A 22,455-nucleotide genomic window follows, 5' to 3' on the forward strand; every position below is an offset into this window, starting at 1 on the left:
AGTTCTGTAGGGTGTCGTTGGTCTGATTGACGACTAACACATCCAGGACAATGTCGTATTGGTTCACATGTACATAGGCCTCTGCGTACACGGGATCCGAGAATCCGGTCAGCTGTGTCACCTGGAAGAAGAAAGCAGAAAAAAAAACATTCATCACCTTTGTAACAAATATAAAGAAACGGTTTACACACCCAATCAGGTGCATCGTTTACCAGGAAGACCAACTGCCATTGTACAGGTCAGTCATGTGACCGTCATTCTCCAATCAGACACAAGGGGCGGGGCACTTACTTTATTGAGTTTGGATGCCAGGGGGTCAGTCGCCTCCTTCCTCTGGGTGGTCCCCATAGCGGCCAGCAGACTCAGCTGGAACTGATCCTCCTTGGACGCCATCTCGCTCTTGGCGGTGAGCTGCATGAAGGAGATTGGATCGTCCGCCTGAACCGTCACATTGCGCTTCTCCGACTCCTTCTGTGGAGAGTAAAAGGGGGACAAGGTGAGACAAACGCGTCAAGTCTTCTCCTACACAACTCCTCCTCCTGCTGAGCCTGGACCCCCCCCCCCCCCACAACAGAAGTCTCTGTCCCATGTCAGGAGGGGTGGACCCCAACAGAAGTCCATGGACACCCATAAAGGGGACCTGGCAGGAGGGATGGACCCATAAAGGGCACCTGTCAGGAGGGATGGGCCCATAAAAGGGGACCTGGCAGGAGGGATGGACCCCAACAGAAGTCCATGGACACCCATAAAGGGGACCTGTCAGGAGGGATGGACCCCAACAGAAGTCCATGGACACTCATAAAGGGCACCTGTCAAGAGGGATGGACCCATAAAGGGGACCTGGCAGGAGGGATGGGCCCCAACAGAAGTTCATGGACAACCATAAAGGGGACCTGGCAGGAGGGATGGGCCCATAAAAGGGGACCTGTCAGGAGGGATGGGCCCATAAAAGGGGACCTGGCAGGGGGGATGGACCCCAACAGAAGTCCATGCACACCCATAAAAGGGGACATGTCAGGAGGAGTGGACACCTACTGAAGTCCATGGACACCCATAAAAGGAGACCTGTCAGGAAGTTACCTTCTGGGAGAGCTTCTCCTCCTCCAGCTTGGCGTGCAGCATGTTGGAGAGGGACTGACGGCACTCTTTGTTGAAGATTTCGCTCATCAATGGAGTACATTCGGAAAGAACCTTCAGACACAGAGAAATCCGGTCCACGTCGTCGTCTGTGATTTGCTTCTTGGGCAGCGAGGATTTCCCCAGGTGCAAGATGGTCGCCATCAACAACATGGCTTCTGATACAAAGGACTGCAGGAGGAGAGAAGCAACGATACAGAGAGTGTGAGAGACAAGAATAGGAATACCTTCTGTTATGCTGAGGAGGGAAGCCTTCGTAGAACAGAAGGTATTTCTAAATCCTGGAAAAACACTCCATGTGACTGGGACCCTGCTGTCAGGACCCGGGTCTGAACCTGCAACCTCTGCTGTGTCTGGCAGTATCTCTTCTTGCTCAGCCAATTGAGAGGCTGGACGGCCCCTTTTCCGAGTCCTTAGACAGCCTTGCCTTGTCTCTCGTTTCTCTTGAAGTCTTTGCTCCTCCCATGAGCTTCCTATTTTAGCCACGCCTCTGCACTTCCTGTTTGCCAGATTATTTTGCTCTCTCCAGCCAACATCTCGCTCTTGTCACTCCCGCTGCCACCGGTATCTTCGCTACCACTTGTTACTGACCTCTGGCTTGTTTACTGGACCACGTTTTTGCTTGATTTCTACCTGCTACAGCACAGTGGTCATCACCCCTGTCCTCAGGACCCACTAACAGGCCAGGTTGTAAGTATTACCTTGGGGGGGGAGATGCAGACTAGAATACTGCAATCACTGAGCAGCAAATGAGATCACCTGTCATGTATTTCAGTTATCTTGCAAACCTGGCCTGTTAATGGGCCCTGAGGACGGGGCTGATGACCACTGTGCTATAGCATCCCGACTCGCTCCCCTCCTTGGTGTCGTGCAGGGTCCCCAAAAATCCCAGAGTCTCATGCATTCAGGTCTCCATTGTTAGCCACGAACGAGCGCCAGGACCGATCTGATCCCGAGCGCCGCTGAGTGCCATAGCAGGTCCCGCCTTCTGGAGCCTGCGCAACGACTATGATGGACATCCCACTGGTCCAATACCGGGACGTCCATCATAGGCACTGCAGGCTCCAGAAGGCGGGAATTACAATGCGGCTGCCGCGCCACATCCCTGCTCGTCGGAGACGGCTCTCCTCTCTGATGACTGACTGCCTGCTGTGACACCGCACACCACGGCTGAGCTGAGGTAGGTCAGACAGTGGGGCAGATTCAGGTACCTGCGCGCCTAGTTATGGCGGCGCAGCGTATTGTATTTACGCTACGCCGACGCAACTTACAGGAGCAAGTGCAGTATTCACAAAGCACTTGCTCCGTAAGTTGCGGCGGCGTAGCATAAATGGGGCCGGCGTAAGCCCGCGTAATTCAAATGTGGAAGGGGGGGGGCGTGTTTTTTTGCCAATGTGTGATGACCTGATGTGATTGACGTGTTTTACGAACGGCGCATGCGCCGTCCGTGTACATATCACAATGTGCATTGCTCTCAAGTACGCCGCAACAATGTATTGGTTTCGACATGAACGTAAATTACGTCCAGCCCTATTCGCGAACGACTTACGCAAACGACGTAAAAAAATTCAAATTTCGAAGCGGGAACGACGTCCATACTTAACATTGGCTGCGCCTCCTAATAGCAAGAGCAACCTTACGCCGAAAAAAGCCTTACGCAAACAACGTAAAAAACTACCGCCGGGCGCACGTACGTTTGTGAATCGGCGTAACTAGGTAATTTGTATACTCTACGCCGAAAACAACGGGGAGCGCCACCTAGCGGCCAGCGTGAGAATGCACCCTAAGATACGACGGCGTAAGAGACTTATGCCAGTCGTATCTTAGGCTAATGTTGGCGTATCTTGCTTTCTGAATACAGAAAGAAGATACGCCGGCGCAGATTTGAATTTACGCGGCGCATCTATAAATACGCCGGCGTAAATTCTCTCTGAATCCGGGCCAGTGTATGTAAAGGTCAGTGTAGGTAACGGCCCAGCCAAAAAAAAAAAAGCCAGTGACCCCCCCCCCCCCCCCCCCCCCCCCCCATTTCCGGCTTTGGACTTCGGGCGGAAGCCCTCGGTCTTTTTGCCACCTAGCAACGCCCCTGGTGGTGTGATCCTGAGGACTGTGACCTGGTACTAACACGCAGAAAAACCCATCCCCACCATCAGGGGAATCTGGTAAACCCTAGTTAGTACTTAGACCCCGCATCTTAGGTGACCTGCTTGTACACTTATCCTGCCCTGTGCGCGACACTTACTCTGCGGCAGCTCAGGACATCCGCATAATGACTACTCCGTACAATACAAGGCCGCTATCAGTTCTAAACGCACCTTTACCAAAAGCACACAGATTCTTTCCAGACTAAAACGTCAGACTTACATTCTGCCTCTTCTTCTCTGGGACCAAGGCCACGTAGCGCAGTGCAATCTTAGTAAGTGTAGTCGCGAGAGCGGCAGCGACAAAGAAATCTCCCTCCAGTAAAAATCCTCGAAGAGGCGGCCTACAGGAGAGAGAGAGAAATGAAAAGGTCTCATTCACACCCATCAAATGCTTTTTAGCACAGCGATCTGCCAACATCCTGTCTGAGCCGACAACACCGTGACTCTGCTGCACTGAAAAAAACGTACACGTTTCGCCCACAAGGCTTAAAGCGAAGGTTCACCCTCAAAATGAACTTTTTAGCAAACCTATCTCCAGCCTTAATAAAGGCTTGTAGCGTTGTCATTTTTTTTTAAATGTGTACACTTACCTGTCTTCAGCCTCACTTCTGGGTCTTCTTCCTTGCGGGGAGTGGGCGTGTTGCTCCTTTTCCCCGACGGGGAGCTCTGCGCAATGTCTCCTGAGAGTGAGTGTTGATCCTCCCAGGAGACGCTCTGTGCTCGAGGCATAGATGATTGACGTGCGGATAAAGCGCATCACGCCTTCTGAAAATATCCGAGGGGGACTCGGCTCTTTACGGCGCCTGCAGAGCTGACTGCGCAGGCGCCGTAAAGTGCCGAATCCCATCTCGGATATTTTCGGAAGGCGTGACGCGCTTTACCCGCACGTCAATCATCGATGCCTCTTCTTATGAACGTTTACTCCTCGGGGGAGCGAGAACCCGGAAGCCGGGTGAAAAGAACGAAAAAAAACGTAAGTACAGTGAAAAAAATACAGCATACTGTTGATGTCAGCAGTATGCTGGAAGTAACGGTATATAGATGTTTTAGGGTGAACCCCCGCTTTAAGCGTAGCAGAAGGCTCCTAGGCAGGGATTTGCTGTTCACGCAGTTTGGATGATTCAGGTAGGTTTGCGCCGATAAAATTTTAAAGAAAGAGTACAAGTACCGATACACAAAAATTTTGAGCACCAGCCGCCACTGGTTTGGAGTAGCGTACCTCATACTTTTGCCAGTCCTCCCAGAGGTCTCTTTAGCTGGACTACAGAACCCCCCCCCCCCCCCTTATGCCATGGAGATGGGGGGAAGTGATTCGCAGTCCAGCAGGAAAGAACACAGGTTAGAATTTCGGCACTGCAAAAGGCATTGTGTTATCATCTCACTACAAGAGATCAGGAGCTCACTGGATTTCTGGCAGATCAGCTTTGCAAAGATACGTTGGGGGGTCGATTTACTTTAACTGGAGAGTGCAAAATCTGGTTTCTATGCACAGCTGCACCAATCAGCTTCCAGATTATTAAAGCTTTATTCAAGAAGCCGATTGGCTGCCAGCACCAGATTTTGCACACTCCAGTTTAAGCAAATCAACCCCAAAACATTTGCCCAGACAGACACACACATTCCCCCCCCCCCATATCAAAGAATTGCAGAACCCCAACAAACCTCTCCTCCTCTTTCTTTGATGGCCTGGCACTGCTGAGGGCGCTCTGGGTGGCGTATGTGCCCATTTCTGTCACCAGCCTCTGGGTGGAGCCGACGGTCACCTCCTCCTCCGTTTTCATCTCCCCGGATTCCTTCTTGATCTCCGTCTCCACGATGGGAACCTACAGACAAGGGAACGCCTCGTGTTATGAAGGTCTGCCTCTGTACAAAGGGGGGGGGGGGGAGAAACGGAATCTTTTGGATGATACCCACCTCTCCCAGAGACCTGCGCACTTCAGTCATCACGCTCTGGATATCTTCCTTTGTGCTGCAATACTCTCCCAAAATCCAAAGCGCTCCTCGATAAATTCTGAAATAGGATTCTGTATTAGTTCTGCTGTGTGAAGAAACGCTCTTGTTTTACGTTTAGAACACAAATCTGAAGAGATCGGCTTATATTTCGCATTCTCTGGTCATCTCCATCGGATCATCTCCCCGGCTCACTGGTGAGAACGTTAAGCCCAAGAAACACCGGCGAGCCGGGGGAAATGATCCGATGGTCAGAGGTAAACGGAGACCAGATCATCTCTGCACACCTCTATGATCTTGGAGGACTGGAGCTATGTCACGACATCACTTCCGGTCTAGTGTGAAGGTAAACTTTTTTTTTTTTTATCTGATGCTTTCAAAAAAGCTAGGAGGAGAGATTTGGGGTCTTTTACACCCCCCCAAAAAAAAAAAAAAAAAAAAAAGGGAGGACCTGCCACCCCTTATTTCTATCACAAGGAATTTTTACATTCCTTTGTAGTGGTGCAACGGATCACAGTTGATCCGTGATCCGAACAGGTCACCCCATTCGGATCGGCACACACTGTGACCCGCGGATCGTCGCGGCTCCGGAGCTAGGCCGAGGCCTTTCCTAATGTCTTGACCGCGGCTCCGGAGCTAGGCCGAAGCCGCGGCCCTCCTCTCTGTTTACACCCACAGAGGAGGAGGAGCCAGCACTCGTGGGACACACCGCTGGGAGTCATACTACCTGGGGGGGGTGTCTGCCTGCCCGTTACTACCTAGGGGGGTGTCTGCCTGCCCGTTACTACCTAGGGGGGGGGGGGGGGGGTGAATCGATTTTTTTCTGCACCGGGTGACACCAACCCTAGTAACGTCACTGCAGTGGGGGGAGATGTGAATATTACAGTGGGATATGGGGGGGGGGGGGGATGTGGATATTACAGTGGGGGGGGGGGGTGGATATTACAGTGGGGGGGAGGGGGGGGGTGGATATTACAGTGGGGGGGAAATTATTTATTTTTTTGCCGATGCGAAAAATGATCCGATCCGTGACTCCTGATCCGAGGAACAATCCGAACCGTGAGTTTTTTGATCCGTTGCACCCCTAATTGCTTGTGATGGGAATAAAAGTGATGGTGGAAAAAAAAATAAAAAATAAAAGAACAGAGTCCCCCCTAATCCCACTATCGATGGCTTTTCACTTACTTGACTGTCTTTATGGCGTGGAAAACTTCCAGCATTTTCTCCACTATTAGTGTTCGTAAATTATCGAATCGCTGAACGGCCTCCCGAACAAACTCCAGGACATCGGCAGCTGCGGCCTCGTTACTGTCACTCAGGAATTCCATCAGCTGCAAATATTAACAAGGAGAGCATTACTCAGGAAGAAAAGGTTCACCCAGACACTAGAGGTCGGCCAATATATCTGCAGGCCGATATAATCGGCCGATATTTGGCCGTTTTGGAGAAATCGGCATCGGCCGATTTTTTTCCAAATTGGGCCGATATTTAACATGGCCGCTAGCGGTGCCATGGCTCCGGAGCTAGGCCGAAGCCGCGGCCTTTCCTGATGCTGTGACCGCGGCGGCAATCCGCGGATTGCCGCTGCGGTCACAGCATCAGGAAAGGCCGCGGCTTCGGACTAGCTCCGGAGTCGCGGCCATCTTGGTACACCCAGCGCGGCAGCCAACCAGCGGGCCTGTAACAGCCAATCGGCGGCGGCCGCTGCCGACATCCTCCACTGTAAAAAACAACGTCCCCTGACGTGCTGCGCGCCCTACCTCTGCCTACAAACCCCAGAATGCAGCGCGGGCTGGCATTCTGGGGTTTGTAGGCAGAGGCAGGGCGCGCAGCACGTCAGGGGACGTTTTTTTTACAGTGGATGACGTTGGCAGCGGCCGCCGCCGATTGGCTGTCCTGGCCCGCTCTGCATTCTGGGGATTGTAGGCAGAGGCGGGGCAGCACGCCAGGGACAAATGGAGCTTTTTTGTGCTAGGAGATGGAACGGAGACTGGAGCGCTCCTCTGGTGGGCATTGATGAGGTGGCAGTGAATGACATTGGCTGTACTGGTGGGCACTGATGTTTGGCACTGATGAGGTGATGCACTGGTTGGCACCAAAGAGGTGATGCACTGGTTGGCACCAAAGAGGTGATGCACTGGTTGGCACCAAAGAGGTGATGCACTGGTGATATGCGCTGGTGAGATGCACTGGTGGGCAATGATGGGATGCACTGGTGCATTGATGAGGTGGTACAGATGGGCTGCACTGGTGGGCACTGATAGGCTGCACTGGTGGGCACGAATGAGGTGGCACTGGTGGGCACTGACAGGCTGCACCCCACCTCTCCACCCTAAACAATTATCTCCTCTCCACCATAGGTTTTTTTGAGATGAGGAAAAAAAATAAAAAAAATCGGCAGCAAAAATCGGCAACACATATCGGCCGCCGTGATTTCCAAATATCGGCAACGGCCAGAGAAAAACCCATATCGGTCGACCTCTACCAGACACACAGGGGGGTCAGTATCCCCGGCGTGGTCACCCAGAATCAAAACGAGGGTCAGTGTCCCCGGCGTGGTCACCCAGACACAAACGAGGGTCAGTGTCCCCGGCGTGGTCACCCAGACACAAACGAGGGTCAGTGTCCCCGGCGTGGTCACCCAGACACAAACGAGGGTCAGTGTCCCCGGCGTGGTCACCCAGACACAAACGAGGGTCAGTGTCCCCGGCGTGGTCACCCAGACACAAACGAGGGTCAGTGTCCCCAGTGTATCTCGCTATCCCTGCCCACACTCGGGACTGACTGTGAATGTGGTACCTACCACCGGGATGACGTTAGCAGCCATATCCGGGAATCTGACGCTACAGGAGTGGAGAGTCCGCACCAATAGCTGTCGGTACTTGTCTGTGTCTTCGTGTTCCGTCACATTGTTTGTCTTTATGACTTCCTTCTTCAGGACGATCACCAACTACAAAAAGAACAGGACAACCATGAGACCTCCGACCCTCCATGAAGACACTCCAGAGACTCTGCAGACAATGAAGGGCCCCACCTCTTCCACGTTCCGGGAGGACACCAAATCCAGAGCCAGCTGTAGAGTTTTCTTGCGAACCTCCAGGTCCGGTGTGGTGAGAACCCTCAAGATGTCCATCACCAGATCCTGAGAGAGAGAGAAGAGCGGAAACTGAACACCGAGCACATATATCATCACCAAACCAGAATCCGACTTCCAACTGCAGCCTGACCCTCGTACAAAACACGAGAACCCACCTGCAGGACGCGCTCATGGGAGGGATGGTCCTTCAGTTCTACCAGACGATCCAAAACGATAAGCTTGACATTGTTGTCGCTCTCCTTAATGATTAGATCGATGTAGCACTGAGCGGCAGCCTGAGGACAAGAGACAGACAGTGACAAGTCAGACAGAGGGGCCCACCGACCCAAGAAAGCCAGCAACAGCCACCCCCCTGACCCGAGAGCCAGCGACAGCCACCCCCCCCCCCCCCCCTGGCCAGAGAGCCAGCGACAGCCGCCACCCCCCCCCACCGGCCAGAGAGCCAGCGACAGCCACCCCCCGACCAGAGAGCCAGCGACAGCCACCCCCCGACCAGAGAGCCAGCGACAGCCACCCCCCGACCAGAGAGCCAGCGACAGCCACCCCCCCCCCCCTGGCCAGAGAGCCAGCGACAGCCGCCACCCCCCCCCACCGGCCAGAGAGCCAGCGACAGCCACCCCCCGACCAGAGAGCCGGCGACAGCCACCCCCCGACCAGAGAGCCAGCGACAGCCACCCCCCGACCAGAGAGCCAGCGACAGCCACAGCCCCCGCCCCCCCCGACCAGAGAGCCAGCGACAGCTACCACCCCCCCCCCCCCCGACCAGAGAGCCAGCGACAGCTACCACCCCCCCCCCCCGACCAGAGAGCCAGCGACAGCTACCACCCCCCCCCCCCCCCCCGACCAGAGAGCCAGCGACAGCTACCACCCCCCCCCGACCAGAGAGCCAGCGACAGCTACCACCCCCCCCCCCCCCCCGACCAGAGAGCCAGCGACAACCACCCCCCCCGACCAGAGAGCCAGCGACAACCACCCCCCGGACCAGAGAGCCAGCGACAACCACCCCCCCCGACCAGAGAGCCAGCGACAACCACCCCCCCGACCAGAGAGCCAGCGACAACCACCCCCCCGACCAGAGAGCCAGCGACAACCACCCCCCCGACCAGAGAGCCAGCGACAGACACACCCCCCCCCCCGACCAGAGAGCCAGCGACAGACACACACCCCCCCCCCCCCCGACCAGAGAGCCAGCGACAGACACACACCCCCCCCCCCCCGACCAGAGAGCCAGCGACAGCTACCACCCCCCCCCCCCCGACCAGAGAGCCAGCGACAACCACCCCCCCGACCAGAGAGCCAGCGACAACCACACCCCGGCCAGAGAGCCAGCGACAACCACCCCCCCGACCAGAGAGCCAGCGACAGACACCCCCCCCCCCCGCCCAGAGAGCCAGCGACAGCCACCCCCCCCCCCCCCCCCCTGACCAGAGAGCCAGCGACAGCCTCCTCAATTTTTTCATTTTTCCCATCTATTAAATCTTCTTGTTTTAACTTTGGATAGTAACATTTTTTATTCTGTCAGTAAATCTCTTGTACAGCCCACTTCCTGTTTCTTGTCTGGTCATTAGCCTAGGATTATAAATATATAAATGGGACTGACTTGCTCCTGATCTCTGTAGGTATTTGGGGGTTTACCTTGATAGCGGTGGGAGCGCTGGACAGAGTGACCAAAGTCCCGGCTGCTTCGTATTTCACGGCTGGACTGGAGGACTGCAGAAGGTTGAAGATACAGCGGATGAAGCGGGCTCGCTCGGAGGGATTGGCATGACACACCTGATGGGGGAGGGAGAGAGGATATAAAAACGACGCACAGAACATCTCTTTGCTATAAACTCCCCGTGTATCCGGATCCGGGCTGTATTATGGACGGGGGGGGAGATCCGGGCCGTATAATGGACGGGGGGAGGAGACCCGGCCTGTATAATGGACGGGGGGAGGAGATCCGGGCTGTATTATGGACGGGGGAGGAGATCCGGCCTGTATAATGGACGGGGGAGGAGATCCGGCCTGTATAATGGACGGGGGAGGAGATCCAGGCCGTATAATGGACGGGGGAGGAGATCCAGGCCGTATAATGGACGGGGGAGGAGATCCAGGCTGTATAATGGACGGGGGAGGAGATCCAGGCTGTATAATGGACGGGGGGGGAAGATCAGGGCTGTATAATGGACGGGGGAGGAGATCCAGGCTGTATAATGGACGGGGGGGGAAGATCAGGGCTGTATAATGGACGGGGGGAGGAGATCCGGGTTGTATAATGGACAGGGGGAGGAGACCCGGCCTGTATAATGGACGGGGGAGGAGATCCAGGCTGTATAATGGACGGGGGAGGAGACCCGGCCTGTATAATGGACGGGGGAGGAGACCCGGGCTGTATAATGGACGGGGGAGGAGATCCAGGCTGTATAATGGACGGGGGAGGAGATCCAGGCTGTATAATGGACAGGGGGAGGAGGTCCGGGCTGTATAATGGACAGGGGGAGGAGACCCGGCCTGTATAATGGACGGGGGAGGAGATACAGGCCGTATAATGGACGGGGAGGAGGCCCGGCCTGTATAATGGACGGGGGAGGAGACCCGGGCTGTATAATGGACGGGGGAGGAGATCCAGGCTGTATAATGGACGGGGGAGGAGACCCAGCATGTATAATGGACGGGGGAGGAGACCCGGCCTGTATAATGGACGGGGGAGGAGATACAGGCCGTATAATGGACGGGGGAGGAGGCCCGGCCTGTATAATGGACGGGGGAGGAGACCCGGGCTGTATAATGGACGGGGGAGGAGACCCGGGCTGTATAATGGACGGGGGAGGAGACCCAGCCTGTATAATGGACGGGGGAGGAGACCCAGCCTGTATAATGGACGGGGGAGGAGACCCAGCCTGTATAATGGACGGGGGAGGAGATCCGGGCTGTATAATGGACGGGGGAGGAGATCCGGCCTGTATAATGGACGGGGGAGGAGATCCGGCCTGTATAATGGACGGGGGAGGAGATCCGGCCTGTATAATGGACGGGGGAGGAGATCCGGCCTGTATAATGGACGGGGGAGGAGATCCGGGCTGTATAATGGACGGGGGAGGAGATCCGGCCTGTATAATGGACGGGGGAGGAGATCCGGCCTGTATAATGGACGGGGGAGGAGATCCGGCCTGTATAATGGACGGGGGAGGAGATCCGGCCTGTATAATGGACGGGGAAGGGAGATCCGGGTTGTATAATGGACGGGGGGAGGAGATCCGGCCTGTATAATGGACGGGGAAGGGAGATCCGGGTTGTATAATGGACGGGGGGAGGAGACCCGGCCTGTATAATGGACGGGGGAAGGGAGATCCGGGTTGTATAATGGACGGGGGAGGAGATCCGGCCTGTATAATGGACGGGGGAGGAGACCCGGCCTGTATAATGGACGGGGGAGGAGGCCCGGGCCATTTAATGGACGGGGGAGGAGATCCAGGCTGTATAATGGATGGGGGAGGAGACCCGGCCTGTATAATGGACGGGGGGAGGAGATCCGGGCCGTATGATGGACGGGGGAGGAGATCCAGGCTGTATAATGGACGGGGGAGGAGATCCAGGCCGTATAATGGACGGGGGAGGAGATCCGGGCTGTATAATGGACGGGAGAGGAGATCCAGGCTGTATAATGGACGGGGGAGGAGATCCGGGCTGTATAATGGACGGGGGAGGAGATCCAGGCTGTATAATGGACGGGGGAGAAGATCCAGGCCGTATAATGGACGGGGGAGGAGATACAGGCTGTATAATGGACGGGGGAGGAGATCCGGGCCGTATAATGGACGGGGGAGGAGATCCAGGCTGTATAATGGACGGGGGAGGAGATACAGGCTGTATAATGGACGGGGGAGGAGATCCAGGCCGTATAATGGACGGGGGAGGAGATCCAGGCTGTATAATGAAGAGGGCAGTTTCTCCCCTCACCCACCTTATAAATGAGCTCCACGATGACCAGCTGTAGGATGTCCCCGAAGGTGTGGACCTGGTCTATACAGGTACTCAGGTAGTCCAGGGCGCGGTCCTGGGGGGAAAGACAAGGCGTTACACTCACCGTATATATAATCACAACCTACAAGGTGTGAGCCGCCCCCTGTCACCGCGTTCAGAGCCGCTGTACCCAGCGGGACAGGAGGGGCCACCATACAGGTCTGATAAAGAGAACCTGTCACCAACTTAAAGAAATGACAGAAAAAAGAAGAACATAAAATATCCAAAAAGGAGGGAAATTTGTAGTTCTATTCAGTTCCCCGCCCCCTTCCTCCCTGACCAATGAACGGTCTTGGTGGTAGCGATAGGCGGAGTACAGGCGCGGCGTCATACCTGGTCAGCGTGAATCAGCATCATGAAAGCGTTCCTCTTACAGCTGGAGTCCTTCTCATTCACCAGGAAGTCGTGGATGAGCTCCGGGGCGTCCGGGATCAGGTGCTCAAAGTTTCTGGAAATGAGAGATATGTGTCAAGTCTCAGAGGTTGTGACAGGACAGGTCCTCTTCACACCTTACAATCATCTCACTAGAGCAAATTACATGATCAATATACAGGAAGCCCCGCCCTGAGGGGAGGGGTCAGACATCACTAGTGGATGCTCTCAGGTCTCACCTGTAAATTGTATACATGACCTTAAGTATATATCAGAATAGGAAGCCCCGCCCCAAGGGGAGGGGTCAGACAATACTGGTTGATGCTCTCATGTCTCACCTGTATATGATTATATATCTACCGTATTTATCGGGGTATAGCGCGCTCCCGCGTATAGCGCGCACCCCTAAAGTTGCCCCAAATCCTGTGTAAAAAAGTTTTTTTGTACTTACATTTTTGGTGTCTTGCGCGGCGTCCATCGGTGGCCTCGTCGGGTCCGGCGTCCGTCTGCGGCTTCGGGTCTCCTCTTCGTCGGGTCCGGCGTCCTTCCCGCTCGTTTCCCGCGCCGAGTTTGAATACTGCACCGACATATAGAGCGCAGTACACTCGTGTATTGTCGGCAAAGCTCGGCTACTCTCGCGCTGACGTCCTGTACGTCCAGGACGTCATCGCGGGAGGAGCCGAGACTGCCTGACAATACACGAGTGTACTGCTCTCGGTATATGTCAGCGCAGTATTCAAACTCGGCGCGGGAAAGCGGGTATCGGCGTATACCGCGCACCCACGATTTTGCCCGGTATACGCCGATAAATACGGTATATATAAAAATTACCCATATATTAGGACGGGAAGCCCCGCCCTGAGGGGAGGGGTCAGACATCACTAGTAGATGCTCTCACCTGTATATACGATCCATATATCAGGACAGGAAGCCCCGCCCTGAGGGGAAGAGCCAGACATCACTAGTAGATGCTCTCACCTGTATATACGATCCATATATCAGGTCAGGAAGCCCCGCCCTGAGGGGAGGGGTCAGACATCACTAGTAGATGCTCTCACCTGTATATATGATCCATATATCAGGACAGGAAGCCCCGCCCTGAGGGGAGGGGTCAGACATCACTAGTAGATGCTCTCACCTGTATATATGATCCATATATCAGGACAGGAAGCCCCGCCCTGAGGGGAGGGGTCAGACATCACTAGTAGATGCTCTCACCTGTATATACGATCCATATATCAGGACAGGAAGCCCCGCCCTGAGGGGAGGGGCCATACATCACTAGTAGATTCTCTCACCTGTATATACGATCCATATATCAGGACAGGAAGCCCCACCCTGAGGGGAGGGGTCAGACATCACTAGTAGATGCTCTCACCTGTATATACGATCCATATATCAGGACAGGAAGCCCCACCCTGAGGGGAGGGGCCATACATCACTAGTAGATGCTTTCACCTGTATATACGATTCATATATCAGGACAGGAAGCCCCGCCCTGAGGGGAGGGGCCAGACATCACTAGTAGATGCTCTCACCTGTATATGGTATAAATGGCGAGCACAGCGTTGCGTCGGACATAACTGTGGCGGTGCTCCAGACACGCCCGGATGGCCGGCATTAGGGGTTCCAGCAGCTCCGCCTCCTTCAACTTACACAGGAATCGCAGGGTGGAGCCTCGGATAAACTCGTTGGGGTGTTGGAGATCCTGGAGATGGGGGGGGGGGGGGGGGGGGGGAGAAAACACAAAGAGCCGGTAGGTACATTGTACAAAGAAAAGCTCTTCCCTCCCCATCTTGATTGTCCCGCCTCTTTTCATGCATTGGATTTCAGTTCTTCCAATCAGGAAGCATCACAGGTGGGCGGTCAGCATGCAAATACAGCTTGCCTAGCAACGCCCACTCCCCCTGACACCCACCCACCAAGGTATTTTATCATTTGCATAGCTCCTCCCACATGCCCACCCACTGCTTTCATCAGGACTGAAAGCTCTTGGAGTACTTGGCTGAGATGTATTCAGGAAGCCCCTCCCACCAGCATTGCCTAGAGAAGTACAGAGACCCATCGATGAGGAGTCCGCGGTAGGCGGGACTTACCTTCCTGTAGGCGTCACAGACCAGGATCATCTCCTGCAGCAGTTTGCCGTCTGGGGTGGTTTTGGGGACGATCTCCCAGAAGACGAGGAGAAGCTTCTTGATGGTGTGATCCTGGAGGGGGAGGACGAAGCGGATGATGGTCATCAGGAGTCCCGGGAGCTTCTCTCCATTCAGGATCATAATGATCACCTTCTTCAGGGCCTCCGTCTTCGACTTCACATCTCCCTTCTCTGCGGGGAGAGAGAGAGCAAAACATCACAATCCCGGACACATTCCCCCCCCCCCCCCATCTGTGTCCCCTCTGGGGGGGGTTCCCCATCTGTGTCCCCTCTGGGGGGGGGGGGAGAGATTCCCCCCATCTGTGTCCCCTCTGGAGGGGGAAGAGATTCCCCCCATCTGTGTCCCCTCTGGAGGGGGAAGGGGAGGGGGTTCCCCCATCTGTGTCCCCACTGGGGGGGGGGGGGGAGATTCCCCCATCTGTGTCCCCACTGGGGGGGGGAGAGATTCCCCCCATCTGTGTCCCCACTGGAGGGGGAAGAGATTCCCCCCATCTGTGTCCCCTCTGGAGGGGGGGGGGAGAGATTCCCCCATCTGTGTCCCCACTGGAGGGGGGGGGGGAGAGACCCCCCATCTGTGTCCCCTCTGGAGGGGGAAGGGGAGGGGGTTCCCCCATCTGTGTCCCCACTGGGGGGGGGGAGATTCCCCCATCTGTGTCCCCACTGGGGGGGGGGGGAGAGATTCCCCCATCTGTGTCCCCACTGGAGGGGGGGGGGGGAGAGATTCCCCCATCTGTGTCCCCTCTGGGGGGAGGGAAATTCCCCCCATCTGTGTCCCCACTGGGGGGAGAGAGATTCCCCCATCTGTGTCCCCACTGGGGGGGGGGGGGGGAGATTCCCCCATCTGTGTCCCCACTGGGGGGGGGGGGGGGGGAGGGGGTTCCCCCATCTGTGTCCCCACGGGGGGGGGGGAGATTCCCCCATCTGTGTCCCCACGGGGGGGGGGGGGAGAGATTCCCCCATCTGTGTCCCCACTGGAGGGGGGGGGGGGGAGAGATTCCCCCATCTGTGTCCCCTCTGGGGGGAGGGAAATTCCCCCCATCTGTGTCCCCACTGGGGGGAGAGAGATTCCCCCATCTGTGTCCCCACTGGGGGGGGGGGGGAGATTCCCCCATCTGTGTCCCCACTGGAGGGGGGGGGGGAGAGATTCCCCCATCTGTGTCCCCACTGGGGGGGGAAGAGATTCCCCCATCTGTGTCCCCACTGGGGGGGGGAGAGATTCCCCCATCTGTGTCCCCACTGGGGGGGGGGGAAGATTCCCCCATCTGTGTCCCCTCTGGGGGGAGATTTCCCTTCACTTCCTGTCCCAGACACCCAAGGGCGTCCCCCATAGGAGGAATTCACCTCTCTCTGTTCTGGTGACAACTGTATCATTTTGGATTGCCATTGACCTCCCCCAGCCAATGTAGTGGGAGCTGGCAGTCCTATGACACCATGTGACCTCCCCCAGCCAATGTAGTGGGAGCTGGCAGTCTTCTGACACCATGTGACCTCCCCAAGCCAATGTAGTGGGAGCTGGCAGTCTTCTGACACCATGTGACCTCTCCCAGCCAATGTAGTGGGAACTGGCAGTCCTATGACACCATGTGACCTCCCCCAGCCAATGTAGTGAGAGCTGGCAGTCTTCTGACACCATGTGACCTCCCCCAGCCAATGTAGTGAGAGCTGGCAGTCTTCTGACACCATGTGACCTCCCCAAGCCAATGTAGTGGGAGCTGGCAGTCTTCTGACACCATGTGACCTCCCCCAGCCAATGTAGTGGGAGCTGGCAGTCTTCTGACACCATGTGACCTCCCCCAGCCAATGTAGTGAGAGCTGGCAGTCTTCTGATAGGGGGCGGTCCTTACCCAGGTCGGTCTTCAGGCTGATCTCAGACGGAGGTTCGGAGTCCTGAGGGACATTGATGAGGGTGTAACAAACATTCTCTGCCGCCGTCATGGCTGCCACTTCTCTACGCCGTCCAATAGAGATCGCTGTGCGGCAGGTAGGTGGCCCTGGATGAGATAAGAAAAGGACAGATTGGCACTGCAGTCTCCTGTCACACATCTCCAGTCTCTGCACTCTCCTGATTGGACAGATTCTGTACCCAGACAGTCTCCTATCACAGGCCTCTTCCCTCCTCGCACGTCTCTGCGCTCTCCCGTCACCCCTCTCTGGTCTCTGCGCTCTCCCGTCACCCCTCTCGCGTCTCTGCGCTCTCCCGTCACCCCTCTCGCGTCTCTGCGCTCTCCCGTCACCGCGCTCTCGCGTCTCTGCGCTCTCCCGTCACCGCGCTCTCGCGTCTCTGCGCTCTCCCGTCACCCCTCTCACGTCTCTGCGCTCTCCCGTCACCCCTCTCTCGTCTCTGCGCTCTCCCGTCACCCCTCTCACGTCTCTGCGCTCTCCCGTCACCCCTCTCACGTCTCTGCGCTCTCCCGTCACCCCTCTCACGTCTCTCCGCTCCCCCGTCACCCCTCTCACGTCTCTCCGCTCCCCCGTCACACGTCTCTGCGCTCTCCCGTCACCCCTCTCCAGTCTCTGCGTTCTCCCGTCACGTCTCTCCGCTCCCCCGTCACACGTCTCTCCAGTCTCTGCGCTCTCCCGTCACCCCTCTCACGTCTCTGCGCTCTCCCGTCACCCCTCTCACGTCTCTGCGCTCTCCCGTCACCCCTCTCACGTCTCTGCGCTCTCCCGTCACCCCTCTCACGTCTCTGCGCTCTCCCGTCACCCCTCTCACGTCTCTGCGCTCTCCCGTCACCCCTCTCACGTCTCTGCGCTCTCCCGTCACCCCTCTCACGTCTCTGCGCTCTCCCGTCACCCCTCTCACGTCTCTCCGCTCCCCCGTCACCCCTCTCACGTCTCTCCGCTCCCCCGTCACACGTCTCTGCGCTCTCCCGTCACCCCTCTCACGTCTCTCCGCTCCCCCGTCACCCCTCTCACGTCTCTCCGCTCCCCCGTCACACGTCTCTGCGCTCTCCCGTCACCCCTCTCCAGTCTCTGCGTTCTCCCGTCACGTCTCTCCGCTCCCCCGTCACACGTCTCTCCAGTCTCTGCGCTCTCCCGTCACCCCTCTCACGTCTCTGCGCTCTCCCGTCACCCCTCTCACGTCTCTGCGCTCTCCCGTCACCCCTCTCACGTCTCTGCGCTCTCCCGTCACCCCTCTCACGTCTCTGCGCTCTCCCGTCACCCCTCTCACGTCTCTCCGCTCCCCCGTCACACGTCTCTCCAGTCTCTGCGTTCTCCCGTCACGTCTCTCCGCTCCCCCGTCACACGTCTCTCCAGTCTCTGCGCTCTCCCGTCACCCCTCTCACGTCTCTGCGCTCTCCCGTCACCCCTCTCACGTCTCTGCGCTCTCCCGTCACCCCTCTCACGTCTCTGCGCTCTCCCGTCACCCCTCTCACGTCTCTGCGCTCTCCCGTCACCCCTCTCACGTCTCTGCGCTCTCCCGTCACCCCTCTCACGTCTCTGCGCTCTCCCGTCACCCCTCTCACATCTCTGCGCTCTCCCGTCACCCCTCTCACGTCTCTGCGCTCTCCCGTCACACGTCTCTGCACTCTCCCGTCACACGTCTCTCCCGTCTCTGCGCTCTCCCGTCACCCCTCTCACGTCTCTCCGCTCTCCCGTCACCCCTCTCACGTCTCTCCGCTCTCCCGTCACCCCTCTCACGTCTCTGCGCTCTCCCGTCACCCCTCTCACGTCTCTCCAGTCTCTGCGCTCTCCCGTCACACGTCTCTCCAGTCTCTGCGCTCTCCCGTCACACGTCTCTCCAGTCTCTGCGCTCTCCTGTCACCCCTCTCACGTCTCTGCGCTCTCCCGTCACCCCTCTCACGTCTCTGCGCTCTCCCGTCACCCCTCTCACGTCTCTGCGCTCTCCCGTCACCCCTCTCACGTCTCTCCAGTCTCTGCGCTCTCCCGTCACACGTCTCTCCAATCTATGCGCTCTCCCGTCTCTGCGCTCTCCTGTCACACGTCTCTGCACTCTCACGTCTCTGCACTCTCACGTCTCTGCACTCTCACGTCTCTGCACTCTCACGTCTCTGCACTCTCACGTCTCTGCACTCTCACGTCTCTGCACTCTCACGTCACTTGTCTCTCCAGTCTCTGCACTCTCACGTCTCTGCGCTCTCCTGTCACACGTCTCTCCAGTCTCTCCTGTCTCTGCGCTCTCCAGTCTCTCCTGTCTCTGCGCTCTCCTGTCACACGTCTCTCCAGTCTCTCCTGTCTCTGCGCTCTCCTGTCACACGTCTCTCCAGTCTCTGCGCTCTCCTGTCACACGTCTCTCCAGTCTCTCCTGTCTCTGCGCTCTCCTGTCACACGTCTCTCCAGTCTCTCCTGTCTCTGCGCTCTCCTGTCACACGTCTCTCCAGTCTCTCCTGTCTCTGCGCTCTCCTGTCACACGTCTCTCCAGTCTCTCCTGTCTCTGCGCTCTCCTGTCACACGTCTCTCCAGTCTCTCCTGTCTCTGCGCTCTCCTGTCACACGTCTCTCCAGTCTCTCCTGTCTCTGCGCTCTCCTGTCTCTCCTGTCTCTGCGCTCTCCTGTCACACGTCTCTCCTGTCACACGTCTCTCCTGTCTCTGCGCTCTCCTGTCACACGTCTCTCCTGTCACACGTCTCTCCTGTCTCTGCGCTCTCCTGTCACACGTCTCTCCAGTCTCTGCGCTCTCCTGTCACACGTCTCTCCAGTCTCTCCTGTCTCTGCGCTCTCCTGTCACACGTCTCTCCAGTCTCTCCTGTCTCTGCGCTCTCCTGTCACACGTCTCTGCGCTCTCCTGTCACACGTCTCTGCGCTCTCCTGTCACACGTCTCTGCGCTCTCCTGTCACACGTCTCTGCGCTCTCCTGTCACACGTCTCTGCGCTCTCCTGTCACATGTCTCCCTCCTCATCTGATTGGACACATTCTGTTCTCAGACAGTCTCCTATCACAGGCCTCTCCCTCCTCTCTGGTGACCCAGAACCGGATCCCCGTCCCTGAGGGGCCCCCGAGGCTTCTATTCCCGGAGGATTGAGGGCCCCGGAGGGGAAAGGTGAGGAGGACACACATCCGGTACACAGGGAGGTATCGGGGGCCCCTGAAGAGGAGGTCAGGGGGGTGAAGCTGAGGGGCCCCGGGCCCTGTACTCTACCTGCTCCCGCCCGGTTATAGCAGGTCTCGGCTCGGTGACGTGGAAGAGCTCCGGACACATCGACTGTGCGTAACCCCGCCCACAAAGCGCCGGAACTTCCGTCACCCCGGAACGCAGGAGGGCGGAAGTACGGACAAGCTGGAACGCAGATTGACGGATTTCCGCGTTGGGTGACCGGAAGTTGTTACAAAGTCGCAGGAAGTGACGTTGGAAGCCAATTGACCGCACCCTGTGGCGACATCAGTGCTGAATGGCACCAGTATTGTCCAACCAGAGCGCCGGAGAATGAGGGGGAGACACCTGATTGGCCGCGGCGAGGACCGCTCAACTCAATACTAATAACCAGAATTTATATTATATTATTGTTGTTATTATTAATATACAGGATTTATATATAATTATTTTTATTCGGGATTTATGTTAATAATACGAATAATAATATATAAAGAATATTAATAATAATAACAGTAATATTAATATAAATCATGAAGTATCGTGTCCTCAGCCTCCGCTCCGTCCCCCTTCCATGTCCTCAGCCTCCGTCCCCCTTCCATGTCCTCAGCCTCCGTCCCCCTTCTGTATCGTGTCCTCAGCCTCCGTCCCCCTTCTGTATCGTGTCCTCAGCCTCCGTCCCCCTTCCATGTCCTCAGCCTCCGTCCCCCTTCTGTATCGTGTCCTCAGCCTCCGTCCCCCTTCTGTATCGTGTCCTCAGCCTCCGTCCCCCTTCTGTATCGTGTCCTCAGCCTCCGTCCCCCTTCCATGTCCTCAGCCTCCGTCCCCCTTCTGTATCGTGTCCTCAGCCTCTGTCCCCCTTCTGTATCGTGTCCTCAGCCTCCGTCCCCCTTCTGTATCGTGTCCTCAGCCTCCGTCCCCCTTCCGTGTCCTCAGCCTCCGTCCCCCTTCTGTATCGTGTCCTCAGCCTCCGTCCCCCTTCTGTATCGTGTCCTCAGCCTCTGTCCCCCTTCTGTATCGTGTCCTCAGCCTCCGTCCCCCTTCTGTATCGTGTCCTCAGCCTCCGTCCCCCTTCTGTATCGTGTCCTCAGCCTCCGTCCCCCTTCTGTATCGTGTCCTCAGCCTCCGTCCCCCTTCTGTATCGTGTCCTCAGCCTCCGTCCCCCTTCTGTATCGTGTCCTCAGCCTCTGTCCCCCTTCTGTATCGTGTCCTCAGCCTCCGTCCCCCTTCTGTATCGTGTCCTCAGCCTCCGTCCCCCTTCTGTATCGTGTCCTCAGCCTCCGTCCCCCTTCTGTATCGTGTCCTCAGCCTCCGTCCCCCTTCTGTATCGTGTCCTCAGCCTCCGTCCCCCTTCTGTATCGTGTCCTCAGCCTCCGTCCCCCTTCTGTATCGTGTCCTCAGCCTCCGTCCCCCTTCTGTATCGTGTCCTCAGCCTCCGTCCCCCTTCTGTATCGTGTCCTCAGCCTCCGTCCCCCTTCTGTATCGTGTCCTCAGCCTCCGTCCCCCTTCTGTATCGTGTCCTCAGCCTCCGTCCCCCTTCTGTATCGTGTCCTCAGCCTCCGTCCCCCTTCTGTATCGTGTCCTCAGCCTCCGTCCCCCTTCTGTATCGTGTCCTCAGCCTCCGTCCCCCTTCTGTATCGTGTCCTCAGCCTCTGTCCCCCTTCTGTATCGTGTCCTCAGCCTCCGTCCCCCTTCTGTATCGTGTCCTCAGCCTCCGTCCCCCTTCTGTATCGTGTCCTCAGCCTCCGTCCCCCTTCTGTATCGTGTCCTCAGCCTCTGTCCCCCTTCTGTATCGTGTCCTCAGCCTCCGTCCCCCTTCTGTATCGTGTCCTCAGCCTCCGTCCCCCTTCTGTATCGTGTCCTCAGCCTCCGTCCCCCTTCTGTATCGTGTCCTCAGCCTCCGTCCCCCTTCTGTATCGTGTCCTCAGCCTCCGTCCCCCTTCTGTATCGTGTCCTCAGCCTCCGTCCCCCTTCTGTATCGTGTCCTCAGCCTCCGTCCCCCTTCTGTATCGTGTCCTCAGCCTCTGTCCCCCTTCTGTATCGTGTCCTCAGCCTCCGTCCCCCTTCTGTATCGTGTCCTCAGCCTCCGTCCCCCTTCTGTATCGTGTCCTCAGCCTCCGTCCCCCTTCTGTATCGTGTCCTCAGCCTCCGTCCCCCTTCTGTATCGTGTCCTCAGCCTCCGTCCCCCTTCTGTATCGTGTCCTCAGCCTCCGTCCCCCTTCTGTATCGTGTCCTCAGCCTCCGTCCCCCTTCTGTATCGTGTCCTCAGCCTCCGTCCCCCTTCTGTATCGTGTCCTCAGCCTCCGTCCCCCTTCTGTATCGTGTCCTCAGCCTCCGTCCCCCTTCTGTATCGTGTCCTCAGCCTCCGTCCCCCTTCTGTATCGTGTCCTCAGCCTCCGTCCCCCTTCTGTATCGTGTCCTCAGCCTCCGTCCCCCTTCTGTATCGTGTCCTCAGCCTCCGTCCCCCTTCTGTATCGTGTCCTCAGCCTCCGTCCCCCTTCTGTATCGTGTCCTCAGCCTCCGTCCCCCTTCTGTATCGTGT

General features: G+C 57.1%; 1 protein-coding gene across 1 annotated transcript in view; it reads right to left on the reverse strand.

Annotated features, from left to right (window-relative positions):
• The window catches only part of LOC120922721 (coatomer subunit beta-like), a 24,865-nt gene extending 4,796 nt beyond the window's left edge, over positions 1 to 20,069 (reverse strand). Inside the window, exons 1-17 of the mRNA XM_040334762.1 lie at positions 19,962 to 20,069; positions 16,705 to 16,851; positions 14,802 to 15,031; positions 14,244 to 14,413; positions 12,667 to 12,781; positions 12,275 to 12,367; positions 9,964 to 10,101; positions 8,484 to 8,603; positions 8,266 to 8,373; positions 8,035 to 8,181; positions 6,417 to 6,562; positions 5,196 to 5,292; positions 4,944 to 5,104; positions 3,502 to 3,622; positions 1,081 to 1,308; positions 292 to 471; positions 2 to 121 (exon numbers count right to left, since the gene is read on the reverse strand). Of these exons, the coding sequence (XP_040190696.1) occupies positions 2 to 121; positions 292 to 471; positions 1,081 to 1,308; positions 3,502 to 3,622; positions 4,944 to 5,104; positions 5,196 to 5,292; positions 6,417 to 6,562; positions 8,035 to 8,181; positions 8,266 to 8,373; positions 8,484 to 8,603; positions 9,964 to 10,101; positions 12,275 to 12,367; positions 12,667 to 12,781; positions 14,244 to 14,413; positions 14,802 to 15,031; positions 16,705 to 16,795 (2,265 nt within the window). The 5' untranslated portion in view covers positions 16,796 to 16,851; positions 19,962 to 20,069. The remainder of the gene's footprint in view (position 1; positions 122 to 291; positions 472 to 1,080; positions 1,309 to 3,501; positions 3,623 to 4,943; positions 5,105 to 5,195; positions 5,293 to 6,416; positions 6,563 to 8,034; positions 8,182 to 8,265; positions 8,374 to 8,483; positions 8,604 to 9,963; positions 10,102 to 12,274; positions 12,368 to 12,666; positions 12,782 to 14,243; positions 14,414 to 14,801; positions 15,032 to 16,704; positions 16,852 to 19,961) is intronic.
• Positions 20,070 to 22,455: the final 2,386 nt, after the last annotated feature.

The sequence above is a fragment of the Rana temporaria genome, unplaced genomic scaffold (assembly GCF_905171775.1).
Source record: "Rana temporaria unplaced genomic scaffold, aRanTem1.1, whole genome shotgun sequence".
In the NCBI taxonomy this organism is placed as follows: domain Eukaryota; kingdom Metazoa; phylum Chordata; class Amphibia; order Anura; family Ranidae; genus Rana; species Rana temporaria.